Source organism: Phocoena phocoena, chromosome 14, assembly GCF_963924675.1.
Source record: "Phocoena phocoena chromosome 14, mPhoPho1.1, whole genome shotgun sequence".
Lineage (NCBI taxonomy): Eukaryota > Metazoa > Chordata > Mammalia > Artiodactyla > Phocoenidae > Phocoena > Phocoena phocoena.
In genome coordinates, this window is record NC_089232.1 from 38,404,566 (window position 1) to 38,423,737 (window position 19,172).

General features: G+C 41.0%; 1 protein-coding gene across 1 annotated transcript in view; it reads right to left on the reverse strand.

Annotated features, from left to right (window-relative positions):
- The window catches only part of COMMD1 (copper metabolism domain containing 1), a 159,043-nt gene extending 140,191 nt beyond the window's left edge, over nucleotides 1–18,852 (reverse strand). The window contains exon 1 of the mRNA XM_065891384.1: nucleotides 18,652–18,852. Within this exon, the coding sequence (XP_065747456.1) occupies nucleotides 18,652–18,828 (177 nt within the window). The 5' untranslated portion in view covers nucleotides 18,829–18,852. The remainder of the gene's footprint in view (nucleotides 1–18,651) is intronic.
- Nucleotides 18,853–19,172: the final 320 nt, after the last annotated feature.

The window sequence follows — 19,172 nt, forward strand, 5'->3', positions numbered from 1 at the left end:
CCACAGCAAAGGAGAGTGGCCCCCGCTCGCCGCAGCTAGAGAAAGCCCGCGTGCAGCAACAAAGATCCAACACAGCCAAAGATAAAAATAAAATAAATAATTAAACTTATAAAAAGAAAAGTAGTATCTTCTATCCATAATAAGGCAAAAACTAGAAACTTCTCAAATCCCTAACAACAGTAGAATGGATAAGCATATTGTGATATATTCAAACACTGGTGTATTCAGCAGGAGTTGGCAAATTTTTCCTATAAAGGGCAGACAGTAAGTATTTTAGGCTTTGCCAATCATCCCGTCTCTATTGCAGTTACTTAATGCTGCCCTTGTAGAGCAAAAGCAACCACACACTTTATTATGGACACTGAAACTTGAATTTCATATAATTTTCGTGTGCCACAAAAAAATTCTTTTTCTTAAACCATTAAAAAAAAAGTAGAAACTATTCTTAGCTCACTGGCTATACAAAAAGAGGCAGGAGACCAGATTTAGCCTATGGGGCATAGTTTAGTGACCCGTCCTCTACAGCAATAAGAATGAATGACTCTACAACTATATGCAATAATGCTGAATCTCATAAACATGTTGAGTGAAAGAAACCAGACACAAAAGTATGTACTATAAGATTCCATTTATATAAAGTTCACAAACAGGCAAAACTAAACTATGGTATTACAAGTTAGGAAAGTGCTTCCCTTGGAGGTGGGTGCCTAGTGACAGGAAGAGGGCATAAGGAGGGCTCCAGAGTGCTAGGAGTATTTGGTTTCTTGATCAGGGTGCTGGTTATATGGGTATGTTCAGTTTGTGAAAATTCATTAAGCTGCACACATGTGATTTGTATACCTTTCTTTATGTATGCTATATTCAATTAACAAGTGTCTAAAAATAAAATTTAAGTGTTCTTTCTAGGGAACTAGCTGAAAAGCCAGAAAAGATACAAAGGTCCACTGACTTTAGGGACAGATAATTAAAGAGATCTAAAGAAGAGTACATCTCATGTATGATATATGTATAGGAGTGGAATCCTCAATAGAAAAATTAAGTCACTTTATATCTCTATACCAAGAAATTTATTATATACCAAGCAAATCTGGATGGTAAAAAAATAACATACTAGGAGATTTCGTTCTAAACATGAAATTTATATAAGATTAATATGTTAACATCTATCACCTTGATTTTAAGTAAAATCTAGTGGTTTTCTTAAAAGAAAATCAAAGATACTAATGACTTAAGATTCATTATCCCAGGGAAGTGTCTGTCATTGACTTTAATGGATCAAAAAAGATTATTAGAGGTGAAGGGGAGGAAGTACATAAAAAATGAATACATTTTCTGCCACCATTCCTTTATGCACATATTCTTGTTTACTGTCAGGAAATCACAGCCCCTCTTCAGTGTAAGGTTCAGGAGGCAGGAAAATTGTCAGTTTGGTTCATTCATATTTCCAGTGCCAGGCACAGGACCTGGGACATAGCAGGTACTCAATAAATGTTTGTTTGAATAAACAAACATATTTTAAATAAATGATAAATGATTTGTAAATGTTTGATTATTTCTTAATTATCAAATATAATATATGCTATGTAATATATGCTCAGGAAAAACATATCGGAAATTTAAGGATTTCATAAATGGTAGCTTCTTTGTATAGAAATAGGTCTATAGGGACTTCCCTGGTGGTCCCTTGGTAAAGAATCCACCTTCCAATGCAGGGGACGCGGGTTCGATCCCTGGTCAGGGAACTAAGATCCCACATGCCACGGGGAAACTAAGCCCGTGAGCCACAACTACTGAGCTCGTGTACCTCAACTACAGAGCCCACACGCTCTGGACACCACATGCCACAATTAGAGAGAATCCCGCACGCTGCAATGAAGAGTCCGTGCGTGGCAACAAAGATCCCAACTAAGTCCCAACTAAGACCCGAAAGGAAGGAAGGAAGGAAGGGAAGGAAGGAAGGGAAGGAAGGAAGGAAGGAAGGAAGGAAGGAAGGAAGGAAGGAAGGGAGGGAGGGAGGGAGGGAGGGAGGGAGGGAGGGAGGGGGCAGGGAGGGGGGAGGGAGGGGGAGGGAGGGGGGAGGGAGGGGGAGGGGGGAGGGAGGGGGAGGGAGGGGGAGGGAGGAGGAGGGAGGGAGGGAGGGAAGGAAGGAAGGAAGGAAGGAAGGAAGGAAGGGAGGAAGGAAGGAAGGGAGGGAGGGAGGAAGGAAGGAAGGGAGGAAGGAAGAACTCTATAGAAAATTGTGGAAGAAATCAGATGTCATGACAGAGGACAGTATCTTTCAGAGATAATCCCATACTGGCATATAAAAACATTAAATTTAATCATGCACACATAACACAACCCATACCAAAATTTCTACAATTTAGTATCATATGGCTTTCTTTTTTTTTTTTTTTTTTTTTTTTGCGGTACGCGGGCCTCTCACTGTTGTGACCCCTCCCATTGCGGAGCACAGCCTCCGGACGCGCAGGCTCAGCGGCCATGGCTCACGGGCCCAGCCGCTCCGTGGTATGTGGGATCCTCCCGGACCGGGGCACGAACCCGTATCCCCTGCATCGGCAGGCGGACTCTCAACCACTGTGCCACCAGGGAAGCCCTATGGCTTTCTTTTTTAAAAAAGGAACTAGTTGAAACATAAATTTTTATTAAAGATGAACCTTAAAGGAAGTTAAAATTTATAAAAATTACATTCTAAATTAAAACAAAGCCAAAAGAAGGAGGTGTTTTATTATGACCAAAAGCCCCTGACTTTTTATATTTCTGTAGTTTATAAGGATTATAAACTAGGATCCATTCTAGCAGAACACATTATTTATGCCTTTCTTAAGGCATTTACCATATAATACAGGATTCTTTAAGACATGGACTATCACATTCACCTTTGTGTACAGAGCAGGGTATAGCACATTAGGGACTCAATAAATACAGTTGTCCCTTGGTGTCCACAGATCACAGATGCTCAAGTCTCTTATATGAAATGGCATAGTACAGTTGTGCTTCTGTATCCTCTGATGCAGAAGCCATGAATAAGCAGGACTGACTGTATTTGATAGGTAAATCAAAGATAGAAATTTTCTTTAAAAATATTCCTACCCAGGAACTCCTTCAACCCAAGTCAAGTTTTCAGACCTAGAATAGTTGCTTTGAGATAGGAGAACCAAAAAAAGGTCTTCAATTAATATGCATTTTACTCTAAACAAAGAAAGAAAGGAAAAAAACTTACAGAACACCTCATTACAGGTCATTTGAACCTATTCACATAATCTGCAAATTCTAGCTGGTAATGTGCAGTTGCTGCTTTATCATGTGATGTCCAGTGACATAAAAAATATAACATCAAATAGTTGTTTGCCAATCCTTCAGAGATCTCATGAGTTATTATCTTAATTCCCAAAAGTGAGGGAGGGGCAAGATAGGGGTTGGGGATTAATAGGTACAAACTATTATGTATAAAATAAATAAGTTACAGGATATATTGTACAACACAGGGAATATAGCCAATATTTTATAATAACTATAAATAGAGTATAACCTTTAAAAATTGTGAATCACTGTGTTGTACACCTGTAACTTATATAATACTGTACATCAACTATATCTCAGTTAAAAATATATTATAAAATTAAATTTTTAAAAATCATCAATGAAATTAGTAAAATTTACTTACACAAAACCTAAAGAACTGTAGCAAAAGGAATCTGTTTACAAAGCTTTAAGTTTTCCAGAAAATGATATTACTAAATTCAGTATATCAAACAAAATATTTAGACTTCTTTTGGATAAGAAATTCTTATTGTTGAGTGGCCAACTTTGTTTTCTGAACTAGAACAATTCAAGAGAAAGAACATTTTAAACATTACGTTGTTTCCAACATATCTTATGAGCGTGACTAGCAAGCCAATATTCTACTGCCATCTAAAGTAGAAAAAGAGAATTACTGCTTATAGTTAAGACAGAAAACAAATGAATCCTGAAAATATGATAGAATAAGTCAAATGTTTTCAGTCTATCCTATTCATGTCTCCTGATCTAAACATTTTAAGACCAGATATTTTGCATCCATTTTTTATACTCAAGTTAATTTCTTATTACTTAATATTTACTGTCCAAAACGTATACAGGTGAAGTTCGTTCTTAAACTGACTCAAGTATCAAAAAGATACTACTTTACATACTTTTCTCCATTTGTAAAGAAAGGCCAATACCAGATTTTAAAATATCTTACACAGTAAAATTTTTTATCATTATATAATAAATCCAAAAACTCTACTTCAGAGACAAGAAAGCTCGATATTTAAAAGCATTATGGCTTTTTCACAACTGGCTTCTCCACTGCGTATATGCCACAAGAGAAATTTCAAAAGAAAAGCTGGTAAAACCATTCTTTGACAACAATAACAAAATCACTAATGGGCAGTGACCTCGAGTCATTTTGTGAACTTGATACCAAATTCACTTTTAAGCCTCTGCTTTTACCATATGTACTTTCCACAAAAGTTTCCAGGTTATTGGGGCTTCCCTGGTGGCACACTGGTTAAGAACCCGCCTGCCAATGCAGGAGACACGGGTTCGAGCCCTGGTCCGGGAAAATCCCAGATGCTGTGGTGCAAATAAGCCCATGCACCACAACTACTGAGCCTGCGCTCTAGAGCCTACGAGCCACAATTACTGAAGCCTGCACCACAACTACTGAAGCCCACACTGCCTAGAGCCCTCACACTGCAACTACTGAGCCCATGCGCCACAACTACTGAAGCCCACGCACTCTAGGGCCCGTGTGTCACAACTACTGAGCCAGTGTGCTGCAACTACTGTATGCCTAGATCCTGTGCTCCACAATAAGAGAAGCCACCGCAATCAGATGCCCGCTCACCACAACGAAGAGTAGCCCACGCTCACTGCCACTAGAGAAAGTCTGTGCGCAGCAGCGAAGACCTAACACAGCCAGAAGAAAAAAATACATTTTCAGAAATATAGAGTCAAATTTTTTAAAAGCCAAATGCAGAAAATTATGTATTGTATGCTCCCCCTTGTTTTTGTTTTTTGTTTTTTGCGGTACGCGGGCCTCTCACTGTTGTGGCCCCTCCCGTTGCGGAGCACAGGCTCCGGATGCGCAGGCTCAGCGGCCATGGCTCACGGGCCCAGCCACTCCGCGGCATGTGGGATCCTCCCGGACCGGAGCACGAACCCGTGCCCCCTGCATCGGCAGGCGGACTCTCAACCACTGCCTCACCAGGGAAGCCCCTCCTCCTTGTATTTTAAAAAAGAGAGGAGAGGCTGATGGTGATGGGGTTGTGGACATTCTACCCCAAATTATGGCACCTTGGCATACTGAGTATCTTAAGGTGAAGTAATTTAAGAAAAGGAAGAGGAGGAAAGTCACCCTGACCTCCTCACCAACCTTCTCCCCAAAATAGGTCATAAAACCCTCATGTGAGAGGTGCCCTCACTATACACAGAGGAATGGAACGTCCATTCTTATCTCGCAAAACAAAGGAATGCCAAGAAGAAGCCTACAAACAGGCCTTGCTAAATTCCCTCAGTTTACTACAATTACTTCATATTCCTTAACCTATCCTATTTCTCCATGAACTGTCCACTCTTCATCAAACATATCATAAAATACTCAGGTCTGTTTCTTTGGGTTTTCATTTCCTCCTGAAGGCTCCCTTGTCACATAAAACTTATATTAAACAAATTTGGACACTTCTCGGGGCTTCCCTGGTGGCACAGTGGTTAAGAATCTGCCTGCCAATGCAGGGGATACGGGTTCTAGCCCTGGTCCGGGAAGATCCCACATGCCACGGAGCAATTAAGCCCGTGCGCCACAACTACTCAGCCTGTGCTATAGAGCCCACAAGCCACAACTACGGAAGCCCACGCACCTAGAGCCCATGCTCTGCAACAAGAGAAGCCACTGCAATGAAAAGCCCGTGCACCGCAACGAAGAGTAGCCCCCACTCACCGCAACTAGAGAAAGCCCACACGTAGCAACAAAGGCAGCCAAAAATAATAAATTAATTAAATAAATTTATTTTTTAAAAAATTTGTACACTTCTCTCCTGTCAATCTGTCTTTGTCAGTTTAAATTTCAGACCTGGCCAGGAATCCCAAGAGAGTCAAGGAAAAACTTCTTCCTTTCCTACATTGGCTAAATATAGGATATTGTCCATATCAAAACAAAACTCTTGGAAATTAAAAACATGATCTAATGAAAAATTCAATTAAAAGGCTAGAAAGGGGACTTCCCTGGCGGTCCAGTGGTTAAGACTCCACGCTTCCACTGCGGGGGGTGTGGGTTCAATCCCTGGCCGGGGAACTAAGATCCTGTATGATGTGTGGTGCAGCCAAAAAAGAAAAGGCTAGAAGGCAAAGTTGAGAAATCTACCAAACAGTAGAAGAAAAAACAAATAAACGAAAAATAGAGAAAATAAAATTTGAGGATTCAGTCTAGAAGGTCTAACATTTGAAAAATCAGAGTGCTAGAAAGAGAATAGAGAAAAAAAGAGATAAGAAAATAACCAACCTAAATGTCCACTGACAGATGAATAGATAAAGAAAATATGGTACATGAAGAAGATATGATACAACGGAATACTACTCAGCCATAAAAAAAGAACAAAATAATGCCATTTGCATCAACATGGATGCAACTAGAGATTATCATACTAAGTGAAGTAAGTCAGAAAGAGAAAGACAAATACCATATGATATCACTTATATGTAGCATCTAATATGACACAAATGAACCTATCTATGAAGCAGAAACACACTCATAGAGAACAGACTTGTGGTTGGCAAGGGGGAGGGGAGGTGGGGGAGGGATGGACTGGGAGTTTGGGGTTAGTAGATGCAAACCATTACATATAGAATGGGTGGATACCAAGGTCCTACTGCATAGCACAGGGAACTATATTCAATGTCCTGGGATAAACCATAATGGAAAAGAATATAAAAGAGAATGTAGGGCTTCCCTCGTGGTGCAGTGGTTAAGAATCCACCTGCCAATGCACAGGACACGGGTTCGAGCCCTCGTCCAGGAAGATCCCACATGCTGCAGAGCAACTAAGCCCGTGCGCCACAACTATGAGCCTGCACTCTAGAGCCCATGAGCCGCAACTACTGGGCCCATGTGCCACAACTACTGAAGCCTACGCACCTAGAGCCCATGCTCTGCAACAAGAGAAGCCACCACAATGAGAAGCACGCACATCGCAATGAAGAGTAGCCCCAGCTCACCACAGCTAGAGAAAGCCCGCGCGCAGCAACGAAGACCCAAAGCAGCTAAAAATAAAATAAATAAATTTATTTTAAAAAAGAATGTATAGGGCTTCCCTGGTGGCGCAGTGGTTGAGAGTCCGCCTGCCGATGCAGGGGACACGGGTTCGTGCCCCGGTCTGGGAAGATCCCACATGCCGCGGAGCGGCTGGGCCCATGAGCCGTGGCCACTGAGCCTGCGCGTCCGGAGCCTGTGCTCCGCAACGGGAGAGGCCACGACAGTGAGAGGCCCGTGTACCACAAAAAAAAAAAAAAAAAAAAAAAAAGAATGTATATATATATACACACACACATATATATGTATGTATAACTGAGTCACTTTGCTGTACAGCAGAAATTAACACAACATTGTAAAACAACTATACTTCAATTTAAGAAAAAGAAAATAAAGTAGAAATACAACTTTTCCCAGAACTAAAGGGTCATGAGTCTCCAGAGTGAAAGGGCACACAGTAGCCCAAAGAATGAAATGAAAATCATACATCAGTGACATTCGAGGAAATAAAGGATAAAGAGAAAATCCTAAAAGCTTCCAGAGAGAGAAAAAGACAAGTCACATTCAATGAAACAATGCCTTCAAAACTGTGACTCAATTATTCACAACCTAGAAATATCTTCTCAGCCAAACTAGCAATTAAGTGTGAGACTAGAATAAATATATCTGTTATGACTTAAAAAGAAAAAAATTACCTCTCATATATCCTTTCTTAAGGAGCTACTTGAGAACATGCTTCAGGATCTGAGAAGAGGCACAGTAAGTAAGCTGAGCCCCAGTGAGAAGTTGGAGCTACTACAGCACACATCTTGGTCTGGTCAAGAGACACTCTGACAGCCAATATGGTCCCAAAGATCAAGGCAAGAAACTGAAAATGAGGTCCCAGAGCAGCCATATACTCATCTAGGAAAGACATTATCATGACTTTCATCAGCCATATTCATGAGAAACCTCAACCTTGGGACCAGGGCTAGACAACTAGGGGAAGTTAGTTCTGTGCTGTTTCTTCTTTTCTTTTTAGTCCACTATATCTAAAAAGTATGACTGGGACTTCCCTGGTTTTCCAATGGTTAAGAATCCGTCTTGCAATGAAGGGGATGCCAGTTCAATCCCTGGTCAGGGAACTAAGATCCCACATACCGCGGGGCAACTAAGCCCACGTGCCACAACTAGAGAGCCCGAGAGCCGCAACTACAGAGCCCACGCACTCTGGACCCCATGTGCCACAACTAGAAAGGAGCCTGCACACCACAACGAAGAGCCCACATGCCACAACTAAGTCCCAATGCAGCCAAAAAATTTTTTAAAGTAGGACTTTTCCCCCCTTTTCTCTTTCTTTGTTCACACTGTCAAGTGGGCTAGGAGCTACTCTAAACTGCCTATAATTTACTTAAGTTGACACAGAGTACTCTGTGACTGCCTTTTCCAAATACCCCTAACCATTAGCTTAATGCCTATATTCTCCTGGAGTTATCTGATCCACTGGGGCAGGGACTACAGCTGTGATGCTTATTGCTGTATCCCAAGCATAGTGCATGGTATATAATTAAGATGCTTAGGGAAGCCAGGTGGTGCCCGGGTTGGGCACCCACCCACCCCCACCCCCATCTCCCAGAGGCCACTGAATCCCATCAAGTCTAAATTTGTTGAAATTTCTTGTTGGCCAATGACCAACTCTTTCCAAGCTGAGTTTTCTTCACTGTTACACAGGCCTAAGTATCTGTACGCTGTCTTTTATTTTACGTTTTAGGAGTCAGGTGAAGTAAATATAGAATATCTTCAATTAGTACCTCTAACAGAATTTCAATTATTTTTTAATACTTGCTGCTTAATGAAGATGGATTTACTACTGCCCACCACGGGCCAAGCATTTCGTGAGGTTCTGGAGGATTTGTAAAAAGGACAACCAAGATGTACTGAAAATTTTACTACACTGGAGGAGTAACGTAAACCATTTAGTTGGTGACGTTCCTTTCGTGGACTTGCTTACCGGCTCTAAATTAAATGAACACATTAAACACAATGGTGAAAATACCAATTAAAAAAGTCTACTCTCGGGCTTCCCTGGTGGTGCAGTGGTTGAGAGTCTGCCTGCCGATGCAGGGGACACGGGTTCATGCCCCGGTCCGGGAAGATCCCACATGCCGCTGAGCGGCTGGGCCTGTGAGCCATGGCCGCTCAGCCTGCGCGTCCAGAGCCTATGCTCCGCAGCGGGAGAGGCCGCAACAGTGAGAGGCCTGCGTACCGAAAAAAAAAAAAAAAAAAGTCTACTCTCCATTAAAAACATATGTATGCTTAATAAATATTTGTTGGATGAATAAATGTACAAAAATATTAATAATGGTCATATCAGCAGATGATAGTGTATGTTTTTACACATTTCAAATTTCTATACTTTCTTTAATAAAGTTAAAAAATATTTACAATACAAATTATTAAGAGAAAGCATATAGGTAGCTGAATGTTTGCAAAATTAAAAATTAAATTAAATCCAGCATACGTCACATGATCTATCCCCATTATAAGATATACAAAAACTGTATTACCACAGGTCTTTCCTTTCCAGTCAATCTAATTCTCAAAAAAATTATAAATTTTCATAGCTTCAAGAGAAGAGACAAAACCAGGTATTTAAAATACAAATATTTCAGGACTTCCGTGGTGGCGCAGTGGTTAAGAATCCTCCTGCCAATGCAGGGGACATGGGTTCGAGCCCTGGCAGAGGACATGGGTTCGAGCCCTGGTTCGAGCCCATGCCGCGAAGCAACTAAGTCCGTGCACCACAACTACTGAGCCTGCGCTCTAGAGCCCATGAGCCACAACTACTGAGACCGCATGCCACAACCACTGAAGCCCGCGTGCCTAGAGCCCGTGCTCCACAACAAGAGAAGCCACTGCAATGATAAGCCCACGCACCACAATGAAGAGTAGCCCCCACTTGCCACAACTAGAGAAAGCCCACGCGGAGCAATGAAGACCCAATGCAGCCAAATATAAATAAAATAAATATTTAAAATAAATAAAATACAAATATTTCTTAGTCTTTTACTACTTTAAATCTTAATATATGTTACTGATATTATTTTCTCAAATAAATTTAAACCAGTTTTCATATGTTGACAGTAAAAACTCGATTCTCAAGTTTACATTAAATTTTATATTTTAAATTATATTAATAAACAAAAATTTTACATCCTCTGAATATGAAGAAAAATTCCAAGTTCAAATTATAACCATGTTTTACCAAGAACACACACTGAGTACTACAGAATTATTAAAGCTTTTTTTTTTTTTTTTTGCGGTACTAGGGCCTCTCACTGCTGTGGCCTCTCCCGTTGCGGAGCACAGGCTCCGGACGCGCAGGCACAGCAGCCATGGCTCACGGGCGCAGCCGCTCCGCGGCATGTGGGATCCTCCGGGACCGGAGCACAAACCCACATCCCCTGCATCGGCAGGCGGACTCTCAACCACTGCGCCACCAGGGAAGCCCAAAGCTTATTTTTAATTTACCACAAACCTCATGAGCATAAAGAACAAACTAGTGAAATTCCTCAAGAGGACATAAGAGCAAATAATCCCTATTTCCTAAATATTCCTATTTTAGATTTGAGTCAAGTAACCAACTTATAATTTACATACAATGTTGTTTGCAAATACCAAACATTATGAATTTAAGAACATTCTGAAACAGGGGTCGGCAAACTTTTTGTGTAAAGGTTCAGACAGTAAATATCTTAGGCTTTGAAGGCCACAAGATCTTTGTCACAACCACTCAACTCTGTTATTATAGTGGTGAAAGCTGTCATAGGCAAGATGAAAATGAATGAGCATGTGGCCATGTTCCAATAAAAATGTATTTATAAAAAACGGAAAAAAAAAAAAAAAAACGGATTGCAGGCCAGATTCTCCCAGGGGCCATAGCTCGCTGACCCCCTGATCATGCCTTCCAGAGTATTATACCTTCCAGCTCTCCCCATACAGAAGTAGTGTTGGTTTTCTCTCTGTGCTTACCTTTTCAATGGCAATCTCCACATTTAAGCACTATCCATTCATTCACATTTTCTACAGATTTTTACTAAGTGCATATCACATGCCAGAAACAGTTTTAGGTGTTAGTGATAAAAAAGGAAAAAATAATAATAAAGTCCTGCCTTCTTAATGCTTACATTATAATAGGGGAGTCAACAAATAAACAAGCTAATAAGTACATAACTTCAGTTAGTGCTAAGTATGAAGATAAGCAAAGCAGGGCAAAAAGAGTGGGGAGGAAGGGTGAGGCTCTTTGTATAGATCAGGGAAGACCTCATAGGAAATCACTTTTAAGTAGAAAATGAATGAAGTAAATGAACAATCCATGTGAATATCTGGGGGAAGAGCACCGCAGGCATATGGACAACTACCTGCAAAGGTCCTAAAGAAATTCAGACAGCACCTACCAGGTTTAAATAAAGACAAGATTAGTGTGGCTGGAATAAGACAATGAGATCAGAGAAATAGGTAAGGGGGAGATCACAAGGACTTGAAGGCTATGGTAAAAGGACTGGATCTTATTTGAAGTTTGAGGTGAAGCCATGAATATGGAATGGTTGAAAGCATGAGAGTTAGTAGGTATGATGTATGTTTTAAAAAGATCACTGGTTTATTTGTCAATTATATCTCAATAAAGTTGGGGGAAAAAAGAGGTTCACTGGTAGCTGTGCTGAGAATAGACTAGGAGGCAGAAGTGGAATAGGAAGGCCAATCCATAGGCTGTCACATGTATTTGTAGACTTCTAAAACAGGATCTAGGGACTTCCCTGGTGGTCCAGTGGGTAAGACTCCACGCTCCCAATGCAGGGGGCCCGGGTTCAATCCCTGGTCAGGGAACTAGATCCCACATGCATGCTGCCACTAAGAATTCACATGTTGCAACTAAAGATCCCGCACGCTGCAATGAAGATCCCGCGTGCTGCAACGAAGACCCGGCACAGCCTAAATAAATAAATAATAAATAAATATAAATAAATAAATAAATAAAATAAGATCTAAACATTTTAAAATTTTAAATTATAGAGAAAATAAAATAAGCAACAAGGATAGATTATACAGCACAGGGAAATACAGCCATTATTTTGTACTAACTTTAAACGGAGTATAATCTATAAAAATATTGAATTGCTATGCTGTATACCTGAAACATATATTGTAAATCAACTATAGTTCAATTAAAAAAAAAAAAGGAGGGCTTCCCTGGTGGCGCACTGGTTAAGAATCCATGGGTTCGATCCCTGGTCTGGGAAGATCCCACATGCTGCGGAGCAACTAAGCCCGTGTGCCACAACTACTGAGCCTGTGCTCTAGAGCCCGCAAGCCACAACTACTGAAGCCTGTGCACCTAGAGCCTGTGTTCCACAACAAGAGAAGCCACCGCAATAAGAAGCCCACGCACTGCAACGAAGAGTAGCCCCTGCTCACTGCAACTAGAAAAAGCCTGCGTGCCAGCAACAAGGACCCAATGCAGCCAAAAGTAAGATAAATAAAATAAAATTTTTAAAAAAGGAAAAAAAATTATAGAGGGAAAGAGAAATGGAAAAATTAACATTTGATTGACAGAACTGAATAAAGAATTATATCAACAATAGACCAAAAAAATTCAATAGAATTTTCATCAAAATTTTTGTTTAGGGACTTCCCTGGTGGTCCAGTAGGTAAGACTCTGCGCTCCCAATACAGGGGCCCGAGTTCGAACCCTGGTCGGGGAACTAGATCCCGCATGCATGTTGCAACTAAAGAGCCCGCATGCCACAACTAAGACCCGGCGGAGCCTAAATAAATAAATAAATTTTTTTAAAAAAATTTTTTGTTTAACATGAGATTTCAGTGATGAAATATAATATCATCACCAACAGAGGGCAGTAGTGAATACAGAACACAAGTGTACGAACTGTGATCCAGCTTCATAGTTAAAGATCCTTCCTAGAATTCTAGTAAACTAGAATTAAGGAGCATACCCGCGAGGTTAACAGCAGGAGCAAGAAATAGAGAGTATGCAAACACATATCTATGAGAAGTTGAAATTACAAATGTGAGCAAAAAAAAATTAGCTAAAAACGGCAGAGTAGGACTTCCCTGGTGGACCAGTGGGTAAGACTTCCAGCTTCCAACGCAGGGGGCCTGGGTTCGATCCCTGGTTGGGGAATTAGATTCCACATGCATGCCACAACTAAAAAGAGCCCACATGCCACAACTAAAGATCCTTCATGCCGCAGCTAAAGATCCCACATGCCGTGATCCCGCAACTAAAGGTCACACGTGCCCCAACTAAAACCTGGCACAGACTAAATAAATAAATAAATTTTTTTAAAAAAAGGCAGAGTATTTATATAGGATGTCATTTCCCTAACTAAACACACCACTCTCAATTCACTGATTTCACTGCTTCACAGGAGATACCAAAAAATAAAACTAAAGCAAGTGAACAGTCATCTTCACGTATCTACGAGCAGATGAAGGCTTTGTCCTTTTGTGATCAACAGGCAAAGCTACAGAGGGTCAATATCCCAGCAAAGTAAGGTAGAAAAGCTCCATTTCAAGTGGAAAACAGGGACCAGTACAAATGTGAGCAATCAGTACACTACACCCAGGCAAGGAACGTGAAGATTAGAGGGAAAGGCTACAGCTCAGGAAGCACCTGAATTTGAAACACGGGCTATGAATAAATGAATGCAGGCAGCTGGCAATAAGGAGATTATTAATGTGTACCCACTGCCCATTCCCTGCCGGGAGTTACACATCCCTCCTTCCCTTTCCTCCTATCCCTGTTGTCCCTTTTCATTTTCATTCTCTTTATAGAACTTGATGGTCTATAGATGATTGAAAGGTATGGCCACCAAATGACAATTGAGGTACTACTCCATTTTTATCCTCAGTTTTTTTCCCTCTGCTTAGACTCCTACATTTTTTTCTTTAGTATTTTTCCTCACTGCTTTTATTCTAGCCTGCATGTTGAATTCAAGACTGTTGAGACTCCACAGACAAAAGAAAAACTGTTTTGACCTGTGCTCTCATCAATACGTAAAAACACATACCCTGCTCACTTCATACTCATTAGTATGACTACTATCAAAACACACACACATACACACACACACACACACAGAAAATAACTGGTAAGGATGTGAAGAAATTGGAATTCTTGTACACTGTTGGTGGGAATGTAAAATGACACAGCTGCTGTTGAAAACAGAATGGCAGTTCCTCAAAAAATTAAAAACAGAATTACCATATGATCCAGCAATCCCACTTCTGGGTATATACCCAAAAGAACTGAAAGCAGGGTTTCAAAGCAGTATTTGTACACCCATGTTCATAGCAACATTATTCACAATAGCTAAAACAAGGAAGCAACCCAAGTGTCCACTGACAGGTGAATGGATAAGCAAAATGTGGTATATACATACAATGGACTATTATTCAGCCTTAAAAAGTAAGGAATTTCTGACATATACCACAACATGGATGAACCTTAAAGGCATTATGCTGGATGAAATAAGACAGTCACCATAAAGACAAATACTGTATGATTCCACCTATATGAGATACTTAGAGTAGTCAAAATCATAGAGACAGAAAGTAGAAGGATAGGGGAGTGGTTTATAGGGAGTCACTGTTTAATGGTACAGAGTTTCAGTTTTACAAGATGAAAAGAGTTATAGATACAGATGGTTGTGATGGATGCACAATATTATGAATGTATTTAATACCAATGAACTGCATACTTTAAAATGGTTAGGGTGATAAATTTTATGTTTTATGTACTTTACCAAAATTTTTTTAATTGAAGGGAAAAAAAATACCCTGCTAAAAATGCAGGAGTAAAGGTTAGTAGGAATAAAAAAGTTGTTTCACTTTTTCTTGCCTCCTACACCAATACTCTACATTGGGTATGGCCATGCATTGGTCAGATTGGGCTATTCACCATTTCTTGAAGCTGCTCCACATTTTCCTGCCCCACCTCAGCTATATTCTTAGCCTAAATGCCCTATGTGGCTGCCCTTCATTTCAGTCTAAAATACTCTACACGTTCTTCAAGCACAACAAAAATGGGTCTTCCCTGGTAGCGCAGTGGTTAAGAATCTGCCTGCCAATGCAGGGGACACGGGTTTGAGCCCTAGTCCGGGAAGATCCCACATACCACAGAGCAACTAAGCCCGTGCGCCACAACTACTGAGCCTGTGCTCTAGAGCCTGCACACCACAAATACTGAAGCCGACTCGCCTAGAGCCCGTACTCCGCAACAAGAGAAGCCACCGCAGCGAGAAGCCCGCGCACCGCAATGAAGCATAGACCCCGCTCACCGCAACTAGAGAAAGCCTGCATGCAGCAACAAAGACCCAATGCAGCTTTAAAAAAATAATTAATTATTTGGGGGAAAAAACCCAACAAAAATGGCATCTCCATCTGCCAGAAGGAACTAATATCTTTTTTCTGTCCACAGCAGTCCACTCAGACCTCTATTTCCAAATGCTACAGCATCCTTGCATCATGTTTATTTGTGTATGTTCTCTTTTATTGCAGCTAGACATTCCATCTCTGCTCAAAGTCTTTTTGTTTAAAAATCATGTTTGCTTTTTATGTTTCCATAAGAATTAGAGAGATGTTTTATCCCTCAGTGTTGCTTATAAGGTAAATGAAGATTGGAACTAGATGTTATCCTGAGCCCATAGTTTCAGCCTTAAGTCGAACAATCAAAGGCTATTTCCCTTGGTACTTCAGACCAGCAGCTGTGCAGAAGCTGTGCTGCCAGGCACAGGCAAATCTTCTTTTCTACTCCCAATACCAAAAGAACCATGCTACTCAAAAACCACTCAGAAAACTTAAGTATTCTAGCCTTGGGCAGAGGACTGAGAATAGTGAGAGCAAGACCTAGATATTATTTAGCAATGTATTTTAAAGAAAATAAGAGAGAGAGTTTCTAGACAATCTTTTCTCACAGTATACTGCAATTTTTATCTCATAACAAAACAAAAGAATCAAAATACGGGCCACCTAGAGAGAAGTAGCCCCCAATATTTAGAAATCCTAAGACATTGCCTACACAAGTGCTGTTCTTACTTTTTGGCCTGCAGTCCCTTATCCTCAACCCCTGTAGACCTAGCAAACACTTCAGAAACTCAGGTAAGATGTCAAATTCTCTAGGAAACCTTTTCTGACCACTCAAAGGGTAATATTTGATAGAAATACAAGGTATTCACTAGTGATTTATGATATCAACTAAAATTACTTAGAATGTCTAGAATCACATATGAGATGCTACTCCTTACATTTCTATGAGACAATCCATTTACTTTCTGTGAAATAATTGCTTTGTTTTTTTGTCCAGATTCAAATCCTCTAAGCAAAAGCAGTCTTAAAAAGAGAAACATAGGGGACTTCCCTGGTGGTCCAGTGGTTAAGACTTCACCTTCTAATGCAGGGGGTGAGGGTTCAATCCCTGGTTAGGAGCTAAGATCCCACATGCCTCGTGGACAAAAAACCAAAACATAAAACAGAAGCAATATTGTAACAAATTAATAACCATAATTCAAAACGAGTCATGTACTACAATGTTCACTGCAGCACTATTTACAATAGCCAGGACATGGAAGCAACCTAAGTGTCCACTGACAGATGAATGGATAAAGTAGATGTGGCACATGTATACAATGGAATATTACTCACCCTTAAAAAAGAAACAAAACTGAGTTATTTGTAGTGAGGTGGATGGACCTAGAATCTGTCATACAGAATGAAGTAAGTCAGAAAGAGAAAAACAAATACTGTATGCTAACACATATATATGGAATCTAAAAAAAAAATTGTTCTGATGAACCTAAGGGCAGGACAGGAATAAAGACGCAGACGTAGAGAATGGACTTGAGGACTAGGGGGTGGGGGGCTGGGGGGAAGGGGAAGCTGGGACAAAGTGAAAGAGTGGCATGGACATATATACACTACCAAATGTAAAATAGCCCGTGGGAAGCAGCCGCATAGTACAGGGAGATCAGCTCGGTGCTTTGTGACCAACTAGAGGGGTGGAATAGGGAGGATGAGGGGGAGGTTCAAGACGGAGGGGATATGGGGATATATGTATACATATAGCTGATTCACTTTGTTATACAGCAGGAACTAACACAGCATTGTAAAGCAATTATACTCCAATAAAGATGTAAAAATATACATATATTGTAACAAATTTAATAAAGACTTTAAAAATGGTCCATAACAACAAAATCTTTAAAAAAAAATAAATAACTGCCTTTTTAAGGTATCATAAGCAATTCTGAAACACAGTAACTGCAAAAGGATAACAGATGAAATATCAACACTGACTTTAATCAAAGTGTAATGCTTAGGCTAAATGCTTAGACTCCTTGAGCCTGTTTCCTAATCTTTAAAATGGGTGTACACCACATAAGGTTTTTGCAAGAAACGAATTAAATAAAATATAACATGTCTAACAGAGTTCCTAACACATAGGAGGCCCACAAAAATAATTTTTACAGGTTATCTCTAGAGTACACTTAATTACTAGATTCAGTCCTATCACTAGTTCTTAGTCTAAACCAGTGTTGTCCAATATGGTAGCCATTAGCCACAAGTGACTGTTGAGCACTTGGAATGTGACTAGTCCAAACTGACATGTGCTTTAAGTGTAAAATACTCACCAGATTTCAAAGACTTAGTGAAAAAAGTAATCTAAAACATCTCATTAATATTTTGTATATTGATTACACGTGAAGAGATAATACTTTGGATATACTAGGTTAAACAAAATGTTAAAATTAATTTCACTTTTTTCTTTTTACTTTTTTAATGTGGCTACTAGAAATGGTAAAAATTGCATGTCTGGCTCTCACTACATTTCTATTGGACAGGCTGAGCTACTCTTTGACTTCAAGCTGGTGAACGTGCTCTCTTAACCATACAGTGGACTGCTTGGCTGGGGTTCACTCCGGCTAACCCACCCCTTATCCGGCATACACATGATCACTTTAACATTATTGAACACTTCCACGGCCTGGGAAAGCTGATAGCTTGATCGCTCTTAATTTTAAAAAGTATGGAGCGCACAGATCCGCCGAGGCAACTCGAAATCGTAACCTACACAAGAGAGAAGTGTCTGGAGACAAAACCCAAGTTTTCTCCGGTGAGTGTCGGTCAGCACTGCTGCGGGGAGCCCTAAGAAAGTGAAAAAAGGGACAGAGCGAGTGCAGGGGATCTGAAGGAATGCAGGGGATCCAGGAGCCCCTAGAGCGGAGGTCTGAGGAGGGAAGCCTTTCAGCTTCTGGGGTGACGAGTCGGAGGGCGGCGGGGAAGAGATTCGACTCCGCGGCGGAGGCTGCAGGGAGTAGCGGTACCTTAAGAATCCCCTTCATTTTCGCCATAAAGGGGCGGAACTCCTCAGGTGGCACTTCCGGATAGAGCTGACTCCGCAGCAGCTCCTCCGTGATGCCCGGGTACCCATGGAAAGCGTCCTGAGCCAGGCCGCTCAGCAACCCGCTCAGCGGCTTAGCACCCTCAAGCTCGCCCGCCATAGTTGGCGGAGGCCCCGCCCCCCAACAGCTGAGCGTGGCCCCCGCCACGGCAGCCGATATGGGCCTAAATAGCTGGACAAAGGCGCGCGAGGAAAGTGGCGGCGGAGTTCCAGCAGGGGTCGGTGTTGACCCCTCCCAGCTCTGCAAAACCCAACCCTTAGGTTTGCCACCGCGGAGCTATCAATCCATTAAGTTCCATACCGCTCACTTTACTTCCGCTAATTTCCTTCATCACTCCAGGGGCTTGTCGAAGAAGAAAATTGCTCAATGGAGATTACTTTAGACGGAGTAGCATCCTATGCGGGTGGCAGTTTAACTTTCGGATGGCTGTATCTCACTGCAAG